The following is a 27972-nucleotide window of genomic DNA, read 5'->3' as shown; positions in this document are numbered from 1 at the left end:
TTTCAGCGTTCAGTCTTTGTACATTCTGTGTTTACTGTGGTTAGTGTGCTGTATTCTTAAAACAGATATTTGGAATACACTAGCCAAGTAAAATTTCCTAAATATGGTTGATGTTGTTAGTGAAAAGTTTCAGTTTGCTATTGATAGAGGTGGCACCTTCACTGACATCTACGCGAAATGTCCAGGTAGGTCTGCAACAGTGTCATTGTTGCATTAAGACAATCTTTGTAGGACAACCTTTCATGCTTTTTTATGCAACAGATGCCACAGTAAGTGAAATGTAGTGAGATAATAATGGTTGCGTTCACCAGTTATTGATTGTTAACTTTGTAATTAGATTTTGTTTTATTGCTATGTAGCCAGTCCTTTACTGCAACGCATTATGTGACTGTCACTCACTGTCAAGAGTTAGATTCTTTTATGTGCTAATAAATCTATGAACATGAGCATTGAAAATACTAAACACAAGATACGGTCTAAAACAAGTAATAATGCTATTCTGTCATTCAGTAATTTGATTAAAAGTCTTTTACTTTTTGAAAAAAAATCTGTTCTATCCGTACAATTCATAAAATATCTTAAAGCTATTGTCAACTTTAAAAGCCGACCAAACATCCTTAAAACAATGACTCTGTGTTTGTTTACATGATGAAGGTGGAAAGACCCGAGTCATGAAGTTGCTGTCAGTCGATCCTCAAAATTACCCAGATGCTCCAAGGGAAGGAATAAGAAGAATACTGGAACAGGTTGTTTTAAACTTCTACTTCAGTTTTACATAGATAATGTTTAATTCTAAAAGTAATAAATGCAAAATTACCCATAAACCACTGTCATTGAAAGTTAGGCTACTGTATTTGCTCATTTATAAGCCGCCCTCGATTGGGATCTTAGATACCATTGTTTCATAATACATCTTTCTGTTGTTACATTGCATAATTATTTGCCCATATTTGTTAGTTATGTTGATAGCTGTACCTAACAGAACTTATATTTGCCACACAAACAGCAGATAAAAAAAATAAAGCTGGAATCATCCAGTTCATTGCTTGGTGGATGAAGCCTAATGAGCCTTATAACATTGGATTTAAGTTTAGAAAAAAACATTTATTTGTTCATCCTTTAGTTTTAAAGATACATATATTTCGCTTTTACAGCATTGTCAGTATCTTATTTGATTTTTTTCTGAGCTTACATTTAATAGTTTCTGTTGATAATAACACAACACAACCCTAAAACGTTTACACTTTAAGGAACTTGGTATCTCGATGCCAGCTTCAAAACCAGTTGATACTTCAAGAATCGAATACATCAGAATGGGAACAACAGTTGCTACGAATGCATTGTTAGAGAGACAAGGGGAAAGAATGGCTCTTTGTATTACTCAGGGTTTCAGAGATCTTCTGCATATCGGAAATCAACAAAGACCAAAGATTTTTGATCTAGTACTGCCGAGTTTGTATAATTTTAAAAGTAACCGAAGAATGACAATTTATTGACACTGAATTGGTCTGCTACACTTATATAGAATCATTTTTTTTTCAAATTTAGTAATTAATCTTTATTAAGGAATAAACTTTTGCTGTACAGACAAATTTGGTTAGTTGATCATTCGTTTAATTGTATTTTAACCATATCATACATTCTGTTAAGATATTTGTCTGGTTAATTGCATAATGCTCAACCAAAGAAAACCTGTTTAGCAAATTTGTAATGTTAACAACAGTTTCTTCTGTAACATTATTTTGTAATTTAAAATCTATTTTTTGTCACAACAGTTAAAAAAAATTAAGTTTTGTTTTCAACTTTTTTTGGTAGAAAATAGAAATCCCAGATGTTTTGTACGAGGAAGTAGTGGAGGTAAAGGAAAGAGTTGTTCTGCATCAAGATAAATGCAAACTTGGACTTGGTGAACCAAATATAAAGGGAAGCACTAATGAAAAGGTTGGTCTTATTTTTTGGCACATTTCATATTTTACTAGTTTATCACCAAACATTATTTGTGTAATATGTTAAAGAAAAATGGTTGTTTAGTTAGAATTCAAGTCAACTTGGACTTGGTGAAGCTAAAATTGTTACAAGCATGAAAAAAGATTACTTTGAATAAGTTGGATGTTTTAATAAATTTCTAACCAAATATCATTTCATTATTAACCACATTAGTTGGAATTTAGTGTCATAATTTTGTTTTTCAGCTGCACATTCTGGAAAAACTGGATGAAACTAAACTAAGGGAAGATTTACAAAGAGTTTTATCTAAAGGAATTAAAAGCTTGGCAGTGGCACTGATGCATTCATACACGTAAGTGGGCTAAACTATTAATTTTCAAAGGAATCTTTTGCAAATATTTTTTTTGTATTGTGGTAACACATGCATGATTGGCCAGATCTAAATTGTTTTTAACTGGCTGCCTCAGCTTCAGTAATATGATTTACAAAATCATCTCACTTTGTGATCATAAAATTTTGCTCAGGTATTCAGATCATGAAGTTCGTGTTGGGGAAATTGCTAAGAGTATGGGACTCACACATGTCTCATTGTCATCAGAAGTTATGCCGATGGTGAAAATTGTACCCAGAGGATTCACAGGTTTGTCGTTCAGTGCAGTAGTTATAAGAACATGTTACATTTTAGACTACTACTTTTTAGCTGCAGACAATTCACACTGTTTTTGACCTATTAAGTCAGTGGTTCTTAACTGGTGGTCCACAGGACATCCACTAAACTTTGTGATAAACTAGAGCTGATTGCATATTACATGTTGAAAGAGTATCAAAATGTTAGCTGTTAATAATTGTATCTCACTTCTTAAAAAACGGTTTTAAACAATTATGTTTCAAGCCCAAATGTTTGTTTTGTATGCATACTTTAATTTTGCTAAAAAATGAAATGGTCCATGATATTATTTTTACTGGGCCGGTGGTCCATGGCCCAAAACGAGTTGAAAACCACTGTATTAAGTATTATAAGTGCAGCTGGTGACAAGACGTTCGTGCATTGCAGCACTGTAAAAATATTAATTTTAAACTTTCTCATTTTCCAGCTTGTGTTGATGCTTACCTCACTCCTTGCATCAAACAATATCTGACAACATTCCAATCTGGATTTGACAAAGGTTTTAAAAAAGTAAATGTGCTTTTCATGCAATCAGACGGAGGTCTTACTTCATTGCATAGGTTTGTAGTGTTGTCACATCTCTGTAAATTTGAGATTTTTTTCAGTTTACACCAGAAAATTTATTCTTTTTTAACACAAAACAGTGGTTGCCAATACATGCATCAAAGTTTAAAAAGATTAAACAGCATTTATTTTAACAAAAGCTTTTTTTGATCTTTTGAAAAATACACAAAAAAAGAAATAATTCAACTTATTTTTTACATCAGTTTCAACGGTAGTCGAGCAATCTTATCAGGTCCAGCAGGTGGCGTTGTTGGGTATGCGATGACATCATATGAGGACAAACAACCAGTTATTGGTTTTGATATGGGGGGTAAATTGTGCTTCATTGCAAAGATATGTAGATATTACAATTTAAGGATGATTAAAATTGTAGCACAAGATATGCTGTTAGATGCTCTCTTTTAAAATTTTTCCTTTCTTTGTTTTGAAAATCTTCATAAACCGACTTTTTTATATATTTTCGGAAAGTAAAGAAATTAATATCAATTTCTGCAGAATTTGCTTTTACATTCCTATACACATAGCTTTGAATTTTTGTTGTTAATTGTTTTCGCATGCTCCTATCAGTGGATTTAAAACAAATAAAATCGACCGGTTTTTACCATGAGCTGCCAGCGCAAATCAATTCAATTTTTTTTATGTAAGCAACCATAAATTGGTTAATAAAAATATAAAAATCTTGTCGTATAGGAACTTCCACGGATGTAAGCAGATACGCCGGTGAATATGAACATGTGTTTGAAACCACTACAGCAGGAGTTACTATACAAGCTCCACAGGTGATTGCGTGTTATTAGTTTAGAGAATTATCTGTTGTTAAATGTCAATTGTTCTGCAAACATAACAGCGTAACAAGCCTTTTTTGCTTGTTTCCATAACTTTATTTTGTCGAATATTAGGGTTTTGGAAAAAAATGATTTTTGAACACTTTTTACATTCAGAACACAACTTAAAAAAAGGATATTGTGCAGCAAATGCCAAATGTTACAGCAAAATAAATTTGCCTTTTTTGCTTGTTTTCCAATTTATATTGTATGAAATGTCAGTGTTTTTCAAAAGGTTTGCAGTGTCCGCACTATTTATCTTTAGAAAACAATTTAGTAACAAAAAACATTTGATAAAATATGGTTTAGCATAAGTCAGAAGTCACAACAAAAGAAAATGCCTGCTATAAAAATTTAGCATTTGTGGACTAATTGGATATTGGATTAAAAAATGTTGATTAAAACTTTTCACTGAACTATTTTGAATGGAAAAACTGAGCACCACTGTTACTATGGGTAGAATACGACATAAGTGGACATGTTTTTTCAGCTTGACATCAACACAGTTGCAGCAGGAGGAGGTTCAAGGTTGTTCTTTAGATCTGGGATGTTCTCTGTTGGTCCACAATCAGCTGGGGCGCATCCTGGACCTGCATGCTACAGAAAAGGTTGAAAACAATTGTAACTCATATATTTCATCAATTGCTGATGTCTTTTTGTGTAAACAGTAGCGAAATGATGATTTTAGTCATTGACATTGACCTTGCTGTTTATGATTACATAATAAACAGTTTATTTCCTGTTTTTCACGGAGTTGTTTTCACCCATGAGTTTTGAACACAAAACACGAATGTGTTTAAGTGCCCCCTTATATCACTGATGATGACATTTGCCGAAATGTTTGATTAGTAAAGCATGTCACATGATGTATCTCATCGAAAACAGTTGATTTGTATCAAGCTTTTAAAATTACCTTTACTTTTTTGAAATCATTAAACTGCTAGAGACCTGGCATAACTTACCTTTTCACATGGATAGCAAACTAAGAAAAAGTTCTGCATCGCCAATAATTTACATTTTATGTTTTTACAGGTGGTCCTCTAACAGTCACTGATGCAAACCTGTGTCTTGGCAGACTCTTACCAGAGTGAGTTAAATAATTTTATTGAGATGTAACAACTACAATAGTTTCTAAACAATAACATGTGATTTCTATTTACAGATATTTTCCCAAAATTTTTGGCCCTGATGAAAATCTTCCACTAGATGGCAGTGTTACCAAAGAAGCATTCAAAACTTTAACAGGTTTGTGAAGTTAATATGCTCCCTTAAATGTAATTTATTTTACGGTTTTCAGAAAAAAATTTTGTAATAGAAAATAAACTTAACCAAGCTTTAAAAAACCTTCTTGGTAATAGAATCTGTGGCTTTGTAATGTAATATGTCGACAAAACACAAAGTGTAAATACTTTTGATTTTTCAGAGCGAGTTATAGAAATATGTGGAAAAATTTCAGTCAATTTTACACTGAACATGCATTGCTTTTTAAACACGAATTGCGTAATTACGATTTTTTTACAATTTTACCAAAGAATTTTTTTGTTTTTAGATGAATAAGTTTTGAGCAAAGCATGTCATAACTTAGCTCATTATAAATTAAAGCAATTTTCTTCTGTCACCAGACGAAATCAACAGTTTCATGAAAGGGGAAAACCCATCTCACGAAGTTCTTTCTGTGGAGGAGGTTGCTATGGGATTTATATCGGTTGCTAACGAGTCTATGTGTCGACCAATCAGAGCGCTGACACAGGCCAAAGGTCACGACACATCTCGTCACGTGCTGTCATGCTTCGGTGGCGCCGGAGGTCAACACGCATGCGCAATAGCAAGGTCACTCGGAATGACGAAAGTCTACATTCACAAGTATGTTATGTTACATGTTGATTTTTTTGTTTTTGTAATCAACTATTTTCGTCCAAAATTGCCGTTATAAGCAACATATTAATTTTTAAACTTGCGGTTCTTGCGACAAAAAGCCAGATTGTTTTCGCTTTGCAAAAAGGAGCCAAGGTATCAAAAAAGTGGTGCAATGCAAAATACGAAAAATGTTTACGTTAAAGTTGGTTGATTGTTTTTGCTTGCCAATTTACAAATAAAAGTATTCTGTATAATGTATATGCCTAAATATTTTTACATCTACCAAAAACAGTTTTACACATTTTTTCAAAACAGTGCCGATTTGAGGTTATCTAATGATTTTCACCTTTTCTGTTCCATCTTATAATCAAAAGCATTCTGCAGAATTTGGAAAAAATAACAAAATTCACATTGTTTTGAACCTCAGTTTTACTCGATTAAAATGCCCATATAAGGTCATGTAATGTTTAACGTCCGTGTTTTTTTCGGCTTCCTAGATACTCAGGTATACTGTCAGCTTATGGAATGGCTCTTGCTGATGTGGTTGAAGATTTGCAAGAAGCTTGCGCTTGTTCCTATGCTGAAGGTGAAAATACTGTCTTCATAAATATACGGAGATTTTAGTTTTAATTTCATTTTATTTCGAGTCCAGTAACTTTGTGTAAATACCAAAATTTCGACGTCAACAATCAACGTTATTCTTCACTGATACTTTTACATTAATTTAGTCAAACTTCTCTTTTACTTCTATTTTTACTGCAAGTGCGGGTTCAGTAATTTTATACCACATAAAAAACTTAATGGAATAATGTTTATAAATAAGATGGAGTAAAATTGCATTTTTTCCCGAATTCGATGAAAATGTTTTCGTCAGTTTACGTTTTCAACCGAACCTATTTTTCCAAAGTGAAAATACAAACTTGCATAGAAATTTTACGGTTTTAAATTAAGAAAGTACAAGCCAACATATAAGAATTTTACATTACAACGACAACATTATTATTTGTTGCTCTACGTTGTAAGCAGTGTTGCCAGGTCAAATTGCGGAAAAGCGCAACTTTACCCGTCAATAGTAGCCCAAAACGAGCCCAATTTTGCAAAGACCTGAAATACAATTGATTTTCACTGCTTTCACCTGTGTGTGTGACAATTATTCAGGTTTCGCCGTTTCAGATTTAATTTTTGTGCATTTTAAAATTAATTTTGGGCTGTTCAGAAACACTGTATTGAACACACTCTGTTTTCCCACTTTCCATGCTGTTTTTTTAACTTCGTAATCTCCACTTTAAAACAAACATGTTTCGCATTAATAACAAAGTAAGGTGACTTTGAAACAATGATTTTCGCCAAGAGGCAATTCTTATTACGTGGTAACAAAGGCGTTTATTAAGTTTCTTTGTTTAAAAAATGAACGTTACATTGCGTGGACTGAAAGCATTTTTACCCAGCTGGATGTAAAATCTCCGACGCTCTGGCCAGTTTTATTAGTTCTTTTGTCAAAATTAAACTCACAATGTTTTTGATGTCACAATAATAATGCAATCATCACTCGCCATACTGTAGAAAATGTCATTTACAAACCCGCCCAAAAAGGCGCAACCCGCAACTCGATGTCAAAAGTAGCCCAATTCGGCGACAAAAGCGCAACCTGGCAACACTGGTTGTAAGAGTTTCTGTTTTTCAACTTAACTTACTTTTCGTAGAAAATTTCACACTGATCGACGCGCATATCGAGTCACTCATGAAGCGATGTGAAGATAAGCTACTAAGTCAAGGTTTCACCCAGAAACAAATTTACCTCGAACCTTACCTCAACCTGAGATACGACCGCACCGATTGCGCCCTCATGTGTTCACCCTCGGGTCAGGGGTCACGCATGGGGTCAAAGTTCGGCGATTTTCTCGCTTCGTTTGACAACAGGTAACATACAACAGACGAAAATGAAATTCATCTAGACCAGGGGTCCGCAACCTTTTTAGCGACGCGTGCCAATTTACTTGTTATTCCATGTGGAAATGACTTTGTGTGCCAACATTTTTGTTGCGTAATAGTGGTTTGTGCCGGCTTATGTCAATTTTAAGGAGAAAGCAGAGCGTTTAGTGCATGTACAATGGAATTTAATAGAATGGCATGATAAAAAACTATAAACAAGCAGTGTAACATGTTAAATTAGTACTTCACTAAAAACACGCAAATCGTTTGGCGTGCCACAAAATCACTTCGCGTGCCAGGGGTTGCCGACCCCTGACTTAGACTTTAGTTTTATTTTTACGATGTTTTTTTGTTTTAGATACAAAACTGAGTTTGGCTTCACGATTCCCAACCGGAAAATTATGGTCGATGACGTCAGAGTGAGGGGGGTGGGCCGCTCCCACATGATCGGTAATGTTTCCGGTTCCAGGAGTGGGAAACCACCAAGAGTTGAAAGCGTAAGTTAACTAAAACATCAGTGATTAATATAAATGCTTACAGGCAGCGGTTCCCAAACCTGCGGGTCGCGACCCCAACTTAGGTCGCCTGCCCTATGGCATAATTCCAAACTCGTTTTTGGCCTTTAACCACTAGCTCCAAGAAAATAAACTCATGGACAACTTTATTGTTAAGAAAAGTTACAGTCAATTTTAATTTAGGGCCTACTAGTTGGGGTCACCGCAACTTGGCAAGTGTTATCAAGGGGGTCACCGCACCACATAGGTTGGAAACATCTGCATTAAGATAATAAATAATAAGTAAGCTGCAGACAGTTTAAATCTGCAAGGTTTCGTCAATGTAGGACTGTAGTTTAACTCGCATTGTCTAGATTAGCTGGAGTGCCGTTAGTGTACGACCTATGTCTTGTCACCAGCAAGACATTATAGGTTAAAACAATGTACATTGTCTGTATCTTACTTATATGTTATTCTTTACAACTTTATGAAAGGATTTTTTAACATGGCAATGTCGAGCCTTATGATTCTGGCAACTATTTTAAAACTCATGCTTACTTATGTTTAGCTGCAAGCAACTCAAATGTATATTATAGCGATAAATTGGGCTGTAGTTGAGAATCCGTGTTGTGTAAAGCGCCACCTGGTGATAACGCAACCTAGTCGTTTGTCAGATGAGGTTTTAAGAGGAAATTTTCAAATACTACAGGTTATCGGTTAACATGGCAAAACTCAATACATAATATCTGCTTTGTTTAAACCTTTAAGTGGCAGGCCACTAAAGCAATAGCTTCGCAACGTTAAAAAAGTCGTTTGCAAACAGGTGGTTGATTGTTATTTCGACGGCGGATTCAAAAAGACGAACGTTTATCTGCTGAGCGAACTGTCACGTGACCACGAACTTCACGGTCCAGCGATCATCATCGACCAGAACGGCACCGTATTGGTGGAACCTAACTGTATGGCACGCATCACTGATAAAGGTGGGATCAAATTATTGTGAGAAAATATAAGTGTGACGTCACAAAATGTGTGTGACGTCACAAAATGTGAATTATTAATAGAACAGTGCATTGTTATTATTGTTTGAAAACAAATAAAAATCACGTTCATTTTTAAGGCTATTAAACCAAAATTATTGAAGAAAATTCAGCGTGAAATCCACTAAATTGGTCGCTGTGTTTTCGTTGCAGTTGCGTTACTTGAAAGGAAATTTTATTAATAAGAAAAGGTTTATAAAATAATTGAAGTAATTTCCACTATTTTATCACAAAATTTACATACAACTCAATGGTTTACTTATTTACTTCGAAAATTAAATGTATGTGACGTCATTTGTAGGTGACGTAATAATTACAATCGGCAGCGGACAAGTTCGAAAAGTGGGGGTGGAATTGGATTCGATCCAACTTTCCATATTTTCACACAGGTTCGTGGATAATTACGTCATTTTTAATTATCAATAGAAATCGTATCCTTCATATGTTTTCTATAGATTCATGAGCATCGCTGAGCAGATGGGCAGAATGCTGCAGAGATCGTCAATTTCAACCAATATCAAGGTAAATTCACTGTTTGCTTACAAATGCCATCATTCCCGAAAAAAACAAAAACAAAGCAGACAAACAAGGGTTTCAAAAACTCATGTGGTTTGTTATAGGCAACTTTTTCGAAATATGTTTTTGTGAAAATTTTGGGTGCAAAACTTGTAAATAGGGTTTAAAGAACTAATGGTCCGTTGGATTTTATTGAAATAAAAGTCCATCACCCAAAACATAATTAGATTAGAATATTTTGTTTTGATTTTTACAAACTGTGGTGTATTGAAACCGAATCCTTTATTTGTTTAATTTCTATCTAAAATAGACGTATTTTTTAATTGTAATATGCCCCCCTTATTTTTGTAGGAGCGTTTAGATTTTTCATGTGCCCTTTTCGGCCCAGACGGCGGTCTCGTCTCCAACGCACCACATATTCCTGTACATCTAGGAGCCATGCAAGAAGCGGTGCAGTACCAGGTGATTTCCCTACTGATAATATTGTTTCTATGATTAAGCTGTATAAACGCGGATGTAGCCTATTAAAAAATGTGGCCGAGTGTGAAGTTAACATCCAGAGCAAGCCCATTATATTCAAGATTGTTTACAACTTAATTGCGCTGGACCGAGTTAATACGCTGATATAGACCAACTAAAATGTCTCACTTTTTAGATTGCAGACCTTGCGTACTGTAATTGACGTCTTAACATACCTTTTATACGTCACCTTTACCCTTAACATAGGACGCAAATGGTTTACACTAAAAATACAACTTACTTACAATGCAACAAGTTGACGGCATACTTATATACAGAACGATTTTGGTAGTCCTTGTGCACTGTTATTTACATTTAGATAACTTTTGTAATGTGTTAAGACTTTGTTTTATTAAATTTAAAGTTTTTTTTTCTGAAAATACATTTAACCTTATCACAGATGAAGCAGCTTCGTGGAAATATCAAGGAAGGAGATTGTATTCTCTCAAACCATCCCGTCGCTGGAGGGAGCCATTTACCAGATCTCACTGTTATAACTCCGGTGCGAAATCATTTGCTGCTGTTTAAAATGAGCATCTTTTTTCGCCTAAAGTTTAAAACTTTTGAAACAATATCGAATAACTAAAACTGTCAGTTTGCTCCGGTGCTCATTTTTAACTAATCATAAATGTACTGTTAGAAAATGGGCCTCTCTTTTCGCCTAAAGTTGTTTTTTTAAACATTGACAAGAAACAAAAGGCCAATGAACTTTCATGACCTTGCATAGTCATCAGTGAAAATGGCGATAGATGATGTCGCCTAACATTTTTAACACGTTTGTAGCAAAATATTTGTATGTATGTGTGTTTAAGTTTGTCAGTCTCAAATAACATTTTCTACCAAACTCATCGGACAAAATTTATTACAAAAGATTTTAATTATCTGGCATTTAATTTGCCTTGTGCTTTTACGTCTTTTTGAAATGTTGCAATTTTACGTTAAATATAAATGAACATACCCTACAAATTTCCCCTACAGGTGTTTTCTCCTGGCGACCCCAACCCCATCTTCTTCCTGGCGAACCGGGGTCACCACGCTGACATCGGGGGAACCACCCCTGGGTCGATGCCGCCCCACTCCACATCAATACAGGAGGAGGGGGCTGTGTTCAAATCGTTCAAACTCGTTAAAGGCGGAATTCTACAGGAGGAAGGTAGGAAGTAAATTGAGCACTTTCGGCCATTTTGGCTACAAACGTTTATCTGATGCTAGCAGCAGTTTTTACAGAAGAAAATTCGTTAAATAGAATGGCAAAAGTTTTGACTGTTCACAAAAAAAGACCAGTAAAGTAATCACATCTTATAACTTGTGCAACATAGTTTTTCAGTTGAGATATGCGCAAATGAATAAAACAAAATACTTAAAATTATTAGCTTATCGCCATGCAACCAATTACACATCACATTGTACGCTTGCAATTGGTTGCGTAAATCTAAAAATAGCTTTTTATCAACAATTTTTGCCTTTTTAGCACGCGTGTGTAATTGTACATTAACAGCTTAATTAAACGCCAACCATAACAAGTTTTGTCCCATTTTTTGATGTATTTTCTGTATAATTTGCCGTTAATATACTTGAGAAAATTAAAGAATAATTTGTATCATTTTCACAGCTCTCATAGAAGCTTTGAACGCACCAGGGAAAATACCCGGTTCATCCGGGACTCGAAATCTCCATGACAACTTGGCAGATCTTCGCGCGCAAGTTGCAGCCAATCAAAAGGTATCAGCTGATATTTTGGACCAATCAGAACCCAGAAGAGTTCTTGCGAAATTTTCAGAACTGAACTTTTCATTTACTATCTGGTGGTGGTTTTAGATTTAATTAAAATAGTTTTGTGAGTTCCAACGCATGGCAAACGAAAATATGATTATACTTGGTAATGTCAGCATCATTTCACCTTTTTATCAAGTCTATGCTAGGTAAAGATTTGTCCGAAACATAAAAAAATAAGGAGCACTTTTCCGTTGCTTATTACTTGTCATTGAATTGGAAACAAATAAGAAATTTACCGTTTGTCTTCTCACTGTAGGGAATCCACCTGGTAAACGAGCTGATTTCAAGTTACAGTCTGGAAGTTGTGCAAGCTTATATGGCCCACATCCAACATAACGCCGAAGTGGCCGTACGTGACCTCTTGCGTGACGTGGCGAGGTCATCTGGGGTCACTGACCAGGGGTTAGTGAGTTTGCGTGGCGAGGGCAAGATGGACGAAGGATCGGTGATCAAATTGAAAGTCGACATTAATGCCAAAGAGGTGAGAAAAAAAGGAGTGACTTTATTCTGGTCAAATTTCTTTGGGCTATTGTCTCGATTTTGTTTATCATATATAAGCTATTGCTGCCAGGCATAATATCAAGTTTATAGAGCTCTTCTGGCAATTGTATTTTTATTAGGAAGTTTCGACGTCGTACAGGTCGCTTCATTAGGGTAAATAACACTAAATGCGACTAGTACAGTGCACGATCAATTCTGTTTATTAATTTGATCTCCTTATTCTTGTTGCGCGTGTTTCAGTTTTAACTCTTGTGCTCTGATTTAAACACGTTATGCAAGAAAATACAACATCGATGCTTTTTACTGCTCGACAAAATGATTTGCAAGTGTTTAAAACGCCAGAGTTGCGGAGCAAAAATTGCTATTCTTTTAAAGTGTTTCTTCACACAGAAATGTAGTTTCAAAGATTTTCCATTATACCAACTGATTCTTTGTTACGTCATACTACCACTTGATCAAGTGGAACACTTTCATTGTTGGTATGAATTTTTCTCACCGCAGGGTTCTGCCGTGTTCGATTTTTCCGGTACTTCCCCTATGGTGTTCAACAATCTAAACGCTCCCCGAGCTATTACACTCTCTGCTGCCATCTACTGTCTGCGTTGTATGGTCGGTTATGACGTGCCACTCAACCAGGTGAGTGCAACTGTGGGTAATAAGACGACAATGCGGTGTTTCACAATTAATCTGCAAATTTCACAGTCAAAGTATTGTTCTTTTGCAAATTTTAGGGATCATTGTGACACAAGATGAAATGAAGTTTATAATAGTTTATTATAGTGATTTACTCCCCCCCCCCCCAAAAAAAACGACAACAACAACAACAACAAAAAACAAACAAACAATTTCCTTCGAAAAATGTATGCACCTATTTTGCTGCCTGTTGGATAAAGCGTTATTATTCCCTAAAATTTACTTTAGATATAAAAGTTTTTAATATAGCGTTTTTAATATTTGCATGATATATATGATATTTGGAACACTATATACGGACCTGTACATAAGTTTAATGATGAAAATAACTGCATAAATAGACGTAAAAAGCGACATGCTTTATTGTTCAAACGCTTTTCGGCAAATGCTCATGCCATCATCAGTAATATTGAAATCAACTTATGCTTGTGATTTTTTTGTTCTTCACAACACAATATCATTTCCACCAGGGTTGCTTAAATCCTGTGAAGATCCTCATCCCGAAATGGTCGCTTCTCGACCCAGAAGAAAACGCCGCGGTGGTTGGTGGCAACGTTTTGACGTCACAGAGGGTCGTTGACGTCATAATGAAAGCGTTCGGCACGTGTGCCGCGTCACAGGTTAAAAAAAATTCGTATTTTTTTATTTTTTACAATTTTTAAAATAATTGTGACGTCACATAGGGTTGTATGAACAACGTCACATTCGGTGATGATGACGTCGGTTATTACGAAACAGTCGCTGGGGGCGCTGGAGCGGTAAGTTGAATTAATATCAATTTTTTTTGTTTCTTTTGAAAATGTTGGTTGTAATGCTTTTCCAAGGCCGATTCATTGTTACAACACTTTCACTAACAAACAACGTTTTAGAACTTAAAGATAAACGTTACAATGATTAAGTTGTTTTGTTTTAAATATAGTATTTTTGTGTGATGTGCCAAGCAAGCTATTGTATTGTTTTGCATTGATAAAAAACCCAGCCTCACACTGTACGTATTTGTAGAGCAGTGCATGCTTTTGTGTTTTGCGTGGGTTTAGTGCGCTGGTCGGTTGTGCCCTACTTGGCAACTAGTGATTAAAATGTTAACACAATAAATCATATTACCGAATCAGCCGGTCACCGAGCATTTCCACACAAAGCATAGTTTTGAAAGTCTAACCTAGGGTTTGTTTCGTTTCACAACACAAAAATATCTTTCCTTTGTAAAACATGATGTGCTAATTCTCAACAAGCGAGCTAATGTAAACTATCAACATTCTGTAACTACAACTTGTGAATATTATTATGCAGTGGGTCGTTCCATTTTATGCATATGTGTTGGTGGTTTAGGTTTACACAGATCAGAAGCACTGGATTTAGGGTTGATGAATATTAATGAGTGTAATATTTTGTCACAGGGACCAACCTGGCACGGTAGAAGCGGAGTGCACAGTCACATGACCAACACCAGAATCACTGACCCGGAAATTCTCGAACGAAGGTTACCATGGTTACGCAAAAGCGCCCCAAAATCTTAACTAGAAACAAAGTCCCGATTTAACTGTCTTGAAACTTAGCCTTCTTGCTATACATACGCGCCGAGTTTTACAAAAATGCAAGGTGACGAAAGTAAAATTAAACTGAACTTGTAGTGATGTCACTAAAGCGAGGGACGACAAGAATCTTCATCACTGAGATAACCATTTATTACAACACATTAGCATTGTTTGCAATAATGGTCGTTTAATGGCAAACAATTGTATGTTTGGCGTTTTAAACAACTCACTGGTCAAAGCAAGTTGCAATTTTAAGCTACGTGTTGTTGCTATATGGCCAGTAAGTTGGTTCAAAAGAAAAATCTTTTCTTGGTATTCTCAAGATTTTTTAACTGCTGCTAAAAAACCCACATTTTCCGAGTGAATAGTTGCATAAAACCCGGGAAATACAATTTAAAAACCTACCCGAAACCGATAAAAAATTAAAACTTGAAAAACGGAAGAACTCACAGTAGCCATGCAGGTCATCGTAAGCGCCTATGCTGCGTTGCGTCACCTATCGGAATTTCTCAAACCTGGCTGCTGTGAGTTCTTACGTAAGTAGTTCTACCGACCGAAAAGGCAGGTTTGAAGTCACATAATATAATATCTTTCCACAATATTTACGTTTCAACAAGTTTGTATTCGTGCATTTCAGGTATCCGGTTGTGTTGAAAAGATTTGAGCTGAATCCCGGCACTGGGGGCAGGGGGAAGTACCGCGGGGGAGACGGGGTTATCAGGGAAATTCTATTCCGTAAAGATTTGCTTCTTTCTGTGCTATGCGAACGACGGGTATTCCCCCCGTACGGGATGAACGGTCGGTTGGACGCTGGATGTCGTTATGACGTCACTGGGACGTAATATTATGACGTCACGTGTCTTGTTTTGCAGGAGGGGAACCTGGGGCGCTGGGGTCCAACCTTCTATTACGCCAAAAAGGACCAATTGTTAACATGGGAGGGAAGAATTCGGTCGCGGTTCGAGCGAATGTGAGAATTTTTTTAAGTGATTTATTTTCTGTAACATTTATTGAGCATTCTTATTAGGGGTTGAAATGTTACCTCATAGTAAAGCAAATTCAATGAAACTCGTATATCAGCAGCTGCATAGACCTTAGCGGCCGACCAGTGTGCACTGTCTGCAGATTACTTATTTTTTTTCTATTGATTTTTTTACTGAACATGTTTGGGCAAATTGCTTTTGTCATCCGTACAAACTGAAAACGTTATCAAATACCTCGTTTTCCCTTTTTGGCATTTTTGTCTTCGATTTTTAATGATAATGAGATAAATTTGGTAGCAACGGTTATTCCATTGTTTTTATCCTTGGCCCAGTCAAACTGGGATGTAACAAAAACCACTTGCTTGTTTAATAAAATAAAAGTATTTTCTATGGTATTAGTCCCACGGATTGAGTTTAATTTGGTATTTCCTATTTTTATTTTAGGACGTTTTTAGGTTGCAAACTCCTGGTGGTGGCGGTTTTGGCTCAGTGGCGACCCTTAGTGATCGAACTAGTCCGGAACCTAAGCGTCGCAAGGTGGCGCAAGACGAATTCGTTCCCAGGGGCAGCGTGTTTGAATATTCGCAACAACAAGAAGCTCACTGAAAAATTTGAGAGAACTCGGAAGTCGAAGTTCAATTTTTTCTTACCAGTATTTGGAATTATATGTAGTGTGGTTCGATATGCAGAAGAAAAAAACGCGATTATTGAAACAAGATATAAACGTCACAATTACAAATTAAATATGAAAATGGGCACCTGGTTTTGAAAATATTTTTTGATTTGGGCATGTATTTTGCCACAGATTGCAAACGTTTTAATGTGGGAGTTATTTACACTGGCTGCAACCACCCAATTCACTTAATTAATTTGAGTTTGTAGTAAAAATCAGGACCGAAAAGTGTTTTCAATTCGTGCACTTAGTGAGAAATTCAGGTTACTGTTTTCGTATTACGCAATGTGAAGTTATAAGCGCTTATGTTTAAAGAAAGATTACAGAATATGACATACAGTTGTTATTTCGTAGAGTGTTTTATGCCACCTTCTGCTTCTTAACATCACATAGGAAACATTTTCTGCAACTTAAAGGAACAAAAAAATATTTAGTTTTTCGTCAAGTGCACGTATTTGCTCAGGTATATGTAATTTACGTTCTCGATATGTAATCATGATATGTAATCTACCTTACGTCATCGTTTCGGAAGACCTGTTCTCTTCAATAAAATGCCAAAGACATTAAAATAAGCTTGAATTTCAAACACATTTTCAGTGGGTTAAGACCATTTTGTTTGAATGGATTTGAATAAGTTTACTAAAACTGTTTTAACTTGATTACTAGTGAAAAAAAAAAATGATACAAAATAACTGTTAATAATCGTTGGCAATGTTGATTACATTTTTAGTGGTGTTTGTGATATGATAGGCCCACTGCCCACTGTAAGATGGCCAATAAAATGCTCAAGAAAAACTGTAAAAGGTGGATTTAGGTCTAGTAAAAACGTACGTTTTTAAGGTATATTTGATAAACAACAATAAAATTAAAAGCTCGTTGAAGTTTCGCAACGTTTTACGTTGTTTATTGAAATTACTCAACCATGACGCAAACATGATTTTTTAAAATACTAACATTTTACATAAAATAAAGTAATTAAAATTAAAAATATTAATGATGCTGATTATTTTCGAAAGAAGGTTTCGATTTATTCTTAAAAATACATCTAAAAAAACGTGTTTTAACTTAAGCACATGGAATCATCGATTGTAGATTCATCGATTATATTGTCTTTCATGCGTGAAGTTTTCAATGAATTTGCGAAATTGGGATTTCCGAATTTCTGGTTTGCTGTGGTGGTAGACTTGCTCGTTTTGAAAGCTTTTGTTCTGTTTGGAACCGATTTTGTTTTATTTTATATTCCACAGGAATCAACAAGACTTTATTTTATCGTACAACACGTTTTGTCATGAAATAAAATGGCAGCAGCTATGGAGTTTGACAGAGCACAGTCTTTAAGTTTAAGTGATCAAGCCTCGGCGATTAACGCTTACAAGGACATCCGTAAGTTTGCCCTTGGTGGTTACATTAATATTTTTAAACTTTTCCCAGTTTTGCCTTTAAATGTTTCTTAACAGGTTTTTGTTTAAACATTTTTCTGTAATGAAAGACAAAATGTCAAAATAGTAGGCTTAAACTTTTTGGTTTAGGTGTAACAAAGTCATAAACTTTTGATTTATTCTGATTAATTTTTTATTACCTGACAATTAAATGCCTAGATTACATTACAAACCATATATATATTATGTTTTGGCAGTTATTTTTTAAAAGATTTTTATGTGTTCCTCTCTGGCTTTTTTATTGTCCAATTTGGATTATTTCCATGTTATGTTTAATAATCAGTAATTTAAAAGTATTTAAAATTTTCACACATGTTGGTAGTATCTGAAGTTGCGCTATGTAATTTAACCCAGCGTTTTTTAGAACCCCTAAATGTGCAAAAGGATTTTTCCGGTCATTTTATCACTTTTCTGTTTCATAAAACTATTGTTCATAAATTGAAAATACGCACTTAAAAAAACTTTTCAAGAAATAATAATTCCCATAGGTTTCTTTTGCCATTTTTACCAGAATTTCATTACACAATGTTCAATCTTCAATCACCATTTTTGTACTGTATCGGAGCACTTTATTATTTATCTGTACACTTTACCGAATTTTTTTTAGTGAGGCGCGATGTGAAGAGCACAGATGAAGAAGGCCTTAAACTGAAGGAACAGAGTATTTTGGAACTTGGAACGTTACTCCAGCAAAAGGTGATTTTATTAACTACGTTGTGCAAAATGCTTTTGTGTAAGGCCTCCGAAATAATTGAAGCACATTGTAAGGCAGTGGTTCCATGCTGTCCTCCTCAATTGCAAAAGATTCTTGAAACAGTTTTGCTGGGCTTCTTGTACAAATGTTACATATACATGATGAAATATTAAACAGAAACAGTGCTGACACAGTAATATATTTACAAATGTCCTTGTCATTGTACATAAGTAACAAAACTGTATTTCTTTGGACACAATGAAATCATACACAATTTCGGTAAATTTGTATTTAAAAAAATACAGACAAAGTTAAATGTTTGTTGTGCATTTTGCTCCAGGGTGATGCAGTGGAACTTAGCAGTCTGGTCACACGGGTTCGTCCATTTCTCAAATCTATCAGCAAAGCAAAAGCTGCTAAACTCATTCGAACTCTCGTTGACCTTTTTCTTGACATGGAAATCAGTTCTGGATTAGAGGTTCAGTGATTTGGTTAACTTTTAATCCTTTTGTATGAGAAGATATATAAGTGAATTAAAACGCATAACAGAAAAATCCAACCAAGATTTATAATATATATGTTTTTTGCTTAATTAACAGTTTTTAAATATTTGTATTTAAAGCTTTAGTTTTGCCACAATCTTGTTTTTTAAGCTCTGCAAATATCCTCAGCCTTAATATCATTTAAAACTATATGTACATAGAAATTTTAAAAAAGCATAGAAATTATAAAAGATTATAATCTTAAATTTATAATCATAAAACATGACACAAAAGGGTGGAAGTGTGTCTCAAACGAAACATTAGGGCAATTTCTTTACTTTTATTAGACAACTAAGTTTAGCTTGACCTTTGTTAATTGAAAATTCTTTAAAACTTTTCATTTTTAATGGTTGTGTTATTTGTATGCAACAGGTGCAACTATGTCTTGAATGCATCGAGTGGGCAAAAGAAGAAAAACGAACATTTTTACGACAAGCTTTGGAAGCAAGATTAGTTGCTCTTTACTACGACACAGGAAGATTTCAGGATGCACTAAAATTAGGCAAGTAGAACTTAGAAAAAAGCAGTGGTTCCCCCCCCCCCAAAAAAAATCTGTACACTAATTTCTGAAGCTATAGTCAAAACTTTGCATAAGCTTTGTTAGAACATGAGATAAAAAGACACAATATACAGTAAAAATATGAGCCAAACTTTGTCTGCCACACCTTATACTTCAAATGACTCTCAGTTTGGTTAGTACAACTGCCCGAAAGTCTATGCATTTTCAACGACATATTTTGTATTGTCTTAGGTTCAGCTTTGTTGAGGGAATTAAAAAAGCTTGATGACAAACAATTACTTGTGGAAGTTCAACTGACAGGTAAGAAAACTCAAACTTGGGTTCGTTTATATTTTGTAGCTTAAAGTGTTTTAATTTGGTTCTTATCTATACTTTTTCCATTTGTTTAGTAAAATTAAAAAAACAACCAACAGTTCCATTATTCTATAGGCTTAAACAGTTTATTCAATTTATTCTAAGTATATTTTACTGGCAATATTCCAGTTCATAAACTTTGCATCATTTTTTTCTTCTTAACCAAAAAGTTTTTTATTCTCAAACAGAATCACAAACCTATCACGCACTTGGAAACTTGCAAAAAGCAAAAGCAGCATTGACTTCAGCTCGTACCACGGCAAACTCGATGTACTGTCCTCCGAAGATGCAAGCTTCTCTCGATCGACAGTCAGGAATCTTAAATGCAGCAGAGGAAAAAGACTGGAAAACAGCCTACTCCTATTTCTATGAAGCATTTGAGGGTTATGACTCGATTGAAAGCAAAAAGGCAGTTACTTCGTTGAAATACATGCTCTTGTGTAAGGTTATGCTTGGAACACCTGACGACGTTCAATCTCTCCTCAGTGGCAAATTGGCTTTGAAATATGCTGGAAGAGATGTAAGTTTTACCTAATTGGGAACTTTAAGTGGAAAGTAGGCGATGACTGTCCCCCAAAGCACTATATTATTAATAATTATACCTTTTTTGTCATAAAATTAATGAATAAATAAACAGTACTACATATATTTAAATGTATACATATGAATTTTTGCTTTTATATCTGGGTTTCATATTGTTGGTTTAATTAAACAATACCCTCAAAAACGTACAATTTTTGAAGTACTGCAAAACGAATTAATCTTTTTTAAAGCTGTAACAATAGATAAAACATATGTTCCACAATTGTAATTTTTCGAAAAGTGCCTTCAAAGTTTACTTTTAACTAAATCATGCAAACTTTACAAACTGACACCATTAGACCTTGCTTTTTACCAAGCTCTGTTGGACACATATGTAATAATCTGTTTTGCAACAGATCGAGGCAATGAAGAGTGTTGCCAAGGCCAGTCACAATCGGTCGATCTCAGAGTTGAAGGAAATCCTTGTGCAGTTTGAGGGTGAACTAAAAGCCGATCTGATCATCGCTGCACATCTCGACAAACTCTACGATAATCTTCTCGAACAAAACCTGCTGAGGGTGATTGAACCTTTCTCCAAAGTTCAGGTGGGAACTGACTCCAATATAAATATGTGATGAGATTTAGTAAGGCATGCTTTTTTTTCATCATTAAAGAAAATAATAATATAAACAGCAATAAAATGACTTTTGAAGTCATTCAGAGCTAAATTGTAGATTGTGTTGACTTCAGTTTAATTAGTTTTAGATGCATGTTATAGTTTTACCTTGGTATAACTTTCAAGCCAATTTCAGGTTTTAGTGGGGTTTTGTGCTTGTCATTTTTGTTTTCACCTCTTTTACGAACCTGATTTGTAAAATAAATTAACAGACCTAAATATTTATACACTGAAGTAAAATATGGTGTATTATTACCTGTTATTATTGCCATTTGCCTGTCTTTTTCCTTTTTTTCTAAAAAGTTTCTTTTTGATTTTTAGGTCCAACACATAGCCCAGTTGATAAGTTTGCCGCTGGTAAGTTTCCAAACTAGTTGTGTTTTACTAGCGGAGATTTTATGTATTAAACCATGACTTTGTTTTGCAGGAAACTGTTGAGAAAAAATTGTCACAAATGATTCTGGACAAAAAATTTCATGGTTGGTCCAAACAATTTTTGTTCCTTTATATCAGTGTTTCCCAAACTTTTTTTTTCTTTCATGTCAATGTTTCCCGAATTTTTTCTGGTCACATATTTATTAAAGATTGCCTAACACTGTATTTATTATACACAAAAGTTCAAAAAAGGAAGTAGTATTGCAAAATATCTCAAAAAGCGATCTAATTAAAATGCACCAACAGAAACACAAAGAAAGATTGAAATGAAATATTTTTTTTCGAAACTAATAATTATTTGAAATAATTGAAATAATTAAACAAACACTGTGTAAATTTAGTTTAGTTGGTAATCATTAATCTGAAAAAGTGCAAATCCATGTACAATCTGAAAAAGTTTGTAGTAATACTGCAAATCCTATGATGCGAGCAATACAAATAATATCACTCAGTTAGGATTCTAAATCTTAAAAGTTTACCTGACTGAGTCAATAACACTCCCTTTAAACTTGGTTAAATCCATTGGCTTTAATTTGTCGAAAATAAATTGACATTTAGTGGTTTATCCAAAATCGAAGATTTGGTTTCAATGGGAATGAAATGCCCAAGGCTAAATCTGTTTGTCAAAACATTGAGTTTATTTTTGGCATAGTAGTTGGAAATTTAATTCAAAATGCTGAGCTATTTGCAATAGGAGAGTCATATACATCATATGTTATCTTGCTTGTGAAGTTTTTTTTGACAAAACTATTTTTTCTGATTTAAACCAAACACTCGCCATCACATTGCTTTAATCTTCCTGTCCATTTCCTAGACTTTAATGTCAAAACTATATGCATAAATTTTTAGCTGATAAGGGTAGCCAGTGCGATTTTAGTTTACATAACAATTTAATTTTCCTGAGTTGGCACTTTAGGATGCCATGATTAAATTGTAAAAAATATGTCCCAAGTATTTGCTATCTGGTGCAGTTTGTTTACTCCCATTTGGGCACAGTAAAGAGTGAACAGATAGATGTCGAAAGTTGATCAATTTGATAACTGAATTGGCCCAATCCCTTACCAAAATGTCACCAGTATAACAAAATGCCATATTATGGGGTTATTTTCTGGGTTGCTGCATTGCTAGTTATTTGAAGGAAATCTGTAACATTACATTTTTCAATATTCGTTACTTTTTTCTGTTAATTTTAGGAATTCTCTCACAAGGGGAAGGTGTGTTGATTCTGTTTGACGAGCCAGCCGTGGATAAAACCTATGAAACGGCCTTAGATGTGATCTCCAGTATTTCTCTGGTGGTCGACAGCCTTTATCAAAAAGCAAAACAGCTCACATAATTACAACTCTGCTATTTTCCATCGTTATATGTGTTTGTGATACAAAATGCTGCAAATAGCCTGTACGTTACTTTGTGTATGTTGCTTATGGGGGGAACTTTTTTGTTTTCTGCTTTTCTGTTTTACCGGATTCGGTCGGGCTTTTGCTGTTGTACTCTTTTCACACTACTTGGATATTTTCTCTGTTACAAAAGTGTCGAACCGGGGTGAAAATAGACACCATACCTCTTGTACATTTTCTCGCCCCACCAGGATTTCATATTTTCCAATTTTCTCAGAATTGCATGAATTTTATTTATTTCCAATTCGAGCACGGGGCAAAAACGCTATGACGTAACGTTGATGACGTCGATTGCACTGTTTGTGACGTCACTGGACTTGAAAAGTTGTACATTGCACAATAGCGTCTTGTTTCCGTCCCACTTTGTGAGGTCAGGGGCGCAGGATTGTTACGTCACAATAAACTTCCGGTTTGCATAGTTCAACTTTTTCGTCATCAACAAAAATTTGAGATTTCAATGTTTTTTGTTTTGTGAGTTCAGGTGGTTTTTATCAAGCAGCACAATGTTGATTAGTTTACTTATTTACACAGACAAAGGTTATTAGGCTTTTGTATTTGTTTTAATGTAGCCTGAAAGATGATGAACAGAGTCGTCCAATGAAATCTGCGTTTATTGCTGCACGTTAAGTTGTGGATTTCAATTTAATGCCCAAGTAAAGTAATGGAACAAATAGAACTTTTGCTTCTTAATTTGCATCGGCATAAATTTTGCTTGTGTGATAATTAATCGAAATCACTAGCGTTGATTTATGGACAGGTTGATTGATTGAAAAATTATAAGATTCCAAAAAGTTCAAGATCAGACACAAAAGCAGTGGTGGGATTCAAATTTTTGTAAACCAGTTCTTTTCAGCCGGTTCTGTTACAAAAAGTCCATTGACAGTAACCAGTAATGCTAACCGGTTCATTAATCTCATAAAATTTAGTGAGGTTTTATAGAACCTGTGCGAATCGGCTAAATCCCACCACTGCATGAAAGGTTGGGTTAAACGTGCAGCAGATTAAAAATAAAGAACACATCACTAATATACATTTCACTAAACCCACAAAATAAACATTTTAGAATCATGTTTTAATGTACTAAATAACAAGTTTTAAACCATTTACTAAAAAGTGTTTGTGACGTTTTTGTGACACTAATTATGTTAAAAATATCCTGAAACTACCGATTTTCTTAAACATTTCAAATAAATATTTTACGAATGCTAATTTTCGAACTCAGCAATTCCAACCGCATGCATTGTTACGTTTGATTAAGTTCTATTAACGTTTCGACCAATCAGCGTTCGAGAAACTCGCGGCACGAATTCGTTTCTTTCCTTGGAAGTCATTTTGTTTGTGAAGCTGAGGTGGAAGGCTGCAAAGTTACAAGGTAAAATGTGTGCTGTTAATCATGTTGTGTGGACTTGTGTTGTTAACTGTGTGTAATTATTTGCCTAAACCTAAGTTGCTTTTAGTAATATGCAAATTATATGTAAAACAATTGTAAAGATTTGGTAATATTTGAATTTGTTAACTTGATAATTATTGGAGAACTGAAATGGTTATTATTTTTGTTGATATCAATAGTTTTCGAAGTTTCAAATAACTAAACTATTGTTTTATTTACAGATTATGCATGCATGTAACTGCCAGTCGAACACCTGGGAATTTGCTGTGCCGTCTGATCAAGGTAAGATTTAATCTGATAATAGGCGCATTTATTTTTTACATTTTAACAATTCAACTAAACGCAAGGTATTAACTTTACTGAACAGTATTAAATTAATGTTTGAATATTAAAAAGCAACTAAATATCCCAACTTTATGTAGTGTCTGCTGAGAACAACACGTGTTTGTGACGTAACAAGTGGCGCTTTTTTAATCGGCGTTGATTGTGGAACTCTTGCCCCGAGTTGACGCGTCTGCGTTTCTGCCTGTAAATAATGCAACTGAATGTAGAGAATGATTAGTGCTGGTGTGTTTTTGTAGGTGTTTTAAAACATGTGTTTAAAGTTTATTATTTTAATTACAGATTGACCAGCCTGCATCAACACTTCATCAACCTTCGTCTGTCCTTCAACCAACATTTATCAACTTCTGATATTTATTTGTATGTAAACATAGGATGCTGTCGTGCGTCAACCGGGATGGCGGAATCGTTTAGGCTTTTAACTTAGGTTAACTGGCGCTAGGGTGAGTGACCTAATCTTTGCCGAGGTTGACTCGTGAAGGAAGTCCTCCTCGGTGGTCAAAGAAACGCCCAAGTCTGTAGGAGTGCTACTATGTCAGCAAGTTGGCGCTAGGGCTAGAACTTAGAGTAGCACTCGGTAACTAAGGTTAGGTTATAGGTAATATAGGTGGGGTACGTTTGGGATTCGCGCGCCACGTAGGGACTTAGCTTAGATCGATTTCTAGCTAGGTGTGGCGCGTTGCTAAATGGCTTTAGCTGAAATAAGGTGCGTATAGAAACACTGCCTTGGCATGGCCTCCACCGCATGCGCTGGCCGCGGTGTAGACGGGACCGAGTACCGGACACCGCTATTTCCAATGAACGCCCAGGCTCGTGGGCATGAGGAGAACGGCTTTGCATTTTGCCAGAAAAGTCTCGTGATCCACCCTGGTAGGGCTCAAACTGTTGTTAATCTTTTTTCCCCAGCCCAGCGGTTGCGTAAAACAATTGGGTCCTTGTGGGGGGACTCTGAGGGCAGGGACAGTGACACGATGTTGTTAAATTATACGCTTTTAACGTCACTGTTCCTTTTAAACAAATTTTTGCGCCTGTCCTAACTGTAGAGTAAGGGTTTTTGTGGATTTCGGGTATTGACCAGCTTTTCATATCCATTGCTTGTACATCCGGGTCTCTTTCTACTTCCATATGAAGAGGCTGAGACTTGGGTGTCAAGTTTTGAGATGTTAAACCTTATGATAATTTGAATTACAAACATTCTAATAATTAAAACGGGCAAAATTGACCTCTTTTGATCGTTTTTTGAAGCAACTTTGGAAATTTCAAAGAACTTTGGTAAAAGTTAAACTCAAAAACTGAACACGTCCCTTTGCTGGTCATGCCCTTTTTATATTTCCGTGGATTTAGAATAACTTACTTATTTCGCTTCCGCGATCCTGGTTGACTCGACTTCCATTCATTACCTGGCGTTTGTTCCGTAGCGAACTTGGTCGGTGTAAGTTTGGGTTGTTGAAAAACACGGCAGACTCACTTTCTACTTTTCCTAGGCTAACTTGCGACGGTTGACAGTGGAGACAGTTAGTTGAGCAAAGTTATGTTATTTTATTAATGTGTACTTTTACGTCGCACGCGCAGGGACGTTCGCACGCGCAGGGACGTTCCGCTTCGCTGCGTTTGTTGTTTATATTTTTGTGATAATTATCGAAGCAGACGAACAACCAATCAGCGATCGACTCGTGTACCAGATGAGCGAAGCTTGCACGATTGAACAACAATAAATTAAGTCATAAATAACCAAAATAATTTTAACAAGTTTAAAAAAATGAACTCCGCGTTTAAAATTGTTCATCACATTTAAACTGAAAAGAATGAAAAATTTAAACAGTAAATAGACTCAGATAAAATCGGAATTGGAATGTAACGTACATTGTACCAGTACCTGTATCGGTTGCGTTATGTGCTGTCTTGTCGTTTTCCCTCTTTCAAAACAAAACAAATTCTTTTGTAACTTTTCTATCCTTTTGTTTCTATGTGTTAGACCAGTTCTTAGGGGGTGTTGTGCCTTTTACATCAGCCGGTCAGGGTGTTGGTTTACTTTTTATTGTTGACTCGCTCGTTTCTGTTGCGGATCGCCAACGTCAGTTTTGCAGTAAATATTAGTTTGAGGTTTAGAATTTGAAATATTCTGCACCTGGACGAAAACAAGAAATCTGCACAAAGTCTTGTTTCAAAAGTACGTATTCTTGTTGCGAAGTGTTTAAATATGACTTCACTAACTTTGATATTTTTTGCAGATTCAATTGTTTTGAAATCAATCTATTGTTTTGGAATCAATCCATTGTTTTGGAATCAATTCATTGTTTGTTTTGGAATCAATCCATTTTAACCCCACTTTTACAGGTATTAACCCCACTTTTTCAGGTTTTAACCCCGCTTTTTCAGGTCTTTACCCCGTTTTTTTTTTAGATATTAACCCCGCTTTTTCAGGTCTTTACCCCGTTTTTTCAGGTTTTAACCCCGCTTTTTCAGGTCTTTACCCCGTTTTTTCAGGTTTTAACCCCGTTTTTTTTAGGTCTTTACCCCGTTTTTTCAGGTTTTAACCTCGCTTTTTCAGGTCTTCACCCCGTTTTTTCAGGTTTTAACCCCGCCTTTTCAGGTCTTTACCCCGTTTTTTCAGGTTTTAACCCCACTTTTTCAGGTTTTAACCCCGCTTTTTTAGGTTTTAACCCATTTTTTTCAGGTCTTAACCTATTTAGTTTAAACCTGTTTTAAATCTTGTTTTTGTTTTTCAGATCAGTCTCTTTACCTCGTTTCGGTTGTGGTTTTGCGCCAAACGAGGGTTTCTCTACTGTCTTAGAGAAAACCATTGCGTTGGTTGGTACCTTGACGTGGTGCAATGGCTTTCAAACGAAACCCAACCTGCAGAACCATTGAAAAATAAATAAAATGCAAGGCAATGAAACGAAATGGTGTGTGAAACGTTTTGTCAGAGTTTGCTGTAGAAGTCTGATACATGGGTTCTTCTATTGTTAAAGCGATGTTTTAAAGCGAGGAGGTATAACTGTTATGTTGTGTTTTTGTCCGAATTATGATAGAAACTGTAGCAATGAATTATTAAAACGAAAGGGGCAATATCTTACAGCAAATCGGAAACACCACACTTGTATTGCCAGTTAGCGCGTTGAAAAGAGTTTTCGATATTC

The 27972-nt window shown here is 35.3% G+C and overlaps 2 protein-coding genes and 1 long non-coding RNA gene across 5 annotated transcripts; all 3 read left to right on the top strand.

The window, feature by feature from the left end:
* The first annotated feature begins 28 nt into the window (after positions 1 to 28).
* LOC145209261 (5-oxoprolinase-like) lies at positions 29 to 16867 on the top strand. Of its 3 annotated transcripts, none has more exons than XM_080079530.1 (31): positions 29 to 185; positions 655 to 746; positions 1251 to 1442; positions 1816 to 1941; positions 2193 to 2299; positions 2472 to 2587; positions 3042 to 3174; positions 3382 to 3488; positions 3869 to 3957; positions 4493 to 4610; positions 5035 to 5089; positions 5165 to 5247; positions 5625 to 5865; positions 6357 to 6445; positions 7563 to 7779; positions 8150 to 8288; positions 9109 to 9268; positions 9627 to 9714; positions 9781 to 9847; positions 10193 to 10303; positions 10770 to 10862; positions 11339 to 11513; positions 11973 to 12082; positions 12393 to 12617; positions 13139 to 13273; positions 13801 to 13950; positions 14014 to 14088; positions 14728 to 14810; positions 15503 to 15663; positions 15738 to 15835; positions 16293 to 16867. In XM_080079530.1, the coding sequence occupies exons 1-31, from the start codon at positions 104 to 106 to the stop codon at positions 16452 to 16454; spliced, it is 3879 nt and encodes a 1292-aa protein (XP_079935656.1). In that variant the 5' UTR covers positions 29 to 103; the 3' UTR covers positions 16455 to 16867. The 3 variants fall into 3 exon arrangements, with proteins under 3 accessions (XP_079935656.1, XP_079935655.1, XP_079935654.1); XM_080079529.1 differs by having other exon boundaries at positions 10767 to 10862; XM_080079528.1 differs by having other exon boundaries at positions 30 to 185; positions 10761 to 10862.
* An 866-nt stretch (positions 16868 to 17733) lies between these two features.
* Positions 17734 to 23524, top strand: LOC145209260 (26S proteasome non-ATPase regulatory subunit 11-like). Its single transcript, XM_080079527.1, has 10 exons — positions 17734 to 17904; positions 18568 to 18656; positions 18995 to 19132; positions 19569 to 19698; positions 19948 to 20016; positions 20259 to 20590; positions 21009 to 21197; positions 21590 to 21625; positions 21696 to 21747; positions 22897 to 23524. The coding sequence occupies exons 1-10, from the start codon at positions 17820 to 17822 to the stop codon at positions 23037 to 23039; spliced, it is 1263 nt and encodes a 420-aa protein (XP_079935653.1). The 5' UTR covers positions 17734 to 17819; the 3' UTR covers positions 23040 to 23524.
* An 892-nt stretch (positions 23525 to 24416) lies between these two features.
* Positions 24417 to 26977, top strand: LOC145232391 (uncharacterized). The gene is made up of 4 exons (XR_013860872.1): positions 24417 to 24472; positions 24712 to 24772; positions 25115 to 25275; positions 26317 to 26977. It is a non-coding gene; the product is annotated as an uncharacterized LOC145232391 (long non-coding RNA).
* Positions 26978 to 27972: the final 995 nt, after the last annotated feature.

This window comes from Phallusia mammillata, chromosome 1 (genome assembly GCF_965637545.1).
Source record: "Phallusia mammillata chromosome 1, kaPhaMamm4.hap1.1, whole genome shotgun sequence".
NCBI classification, from domain to species: Eukaryota; Metazoa; Chordata; class Ascidiacea; order Phlebobranchia; family Ascidiidae; genus Phallusia; species Phallusia mammillata.
Note: the sequence above shows the minus strand (reverse complement) of the source record. Positions and strands in the feature narration are given on the sequence as shown.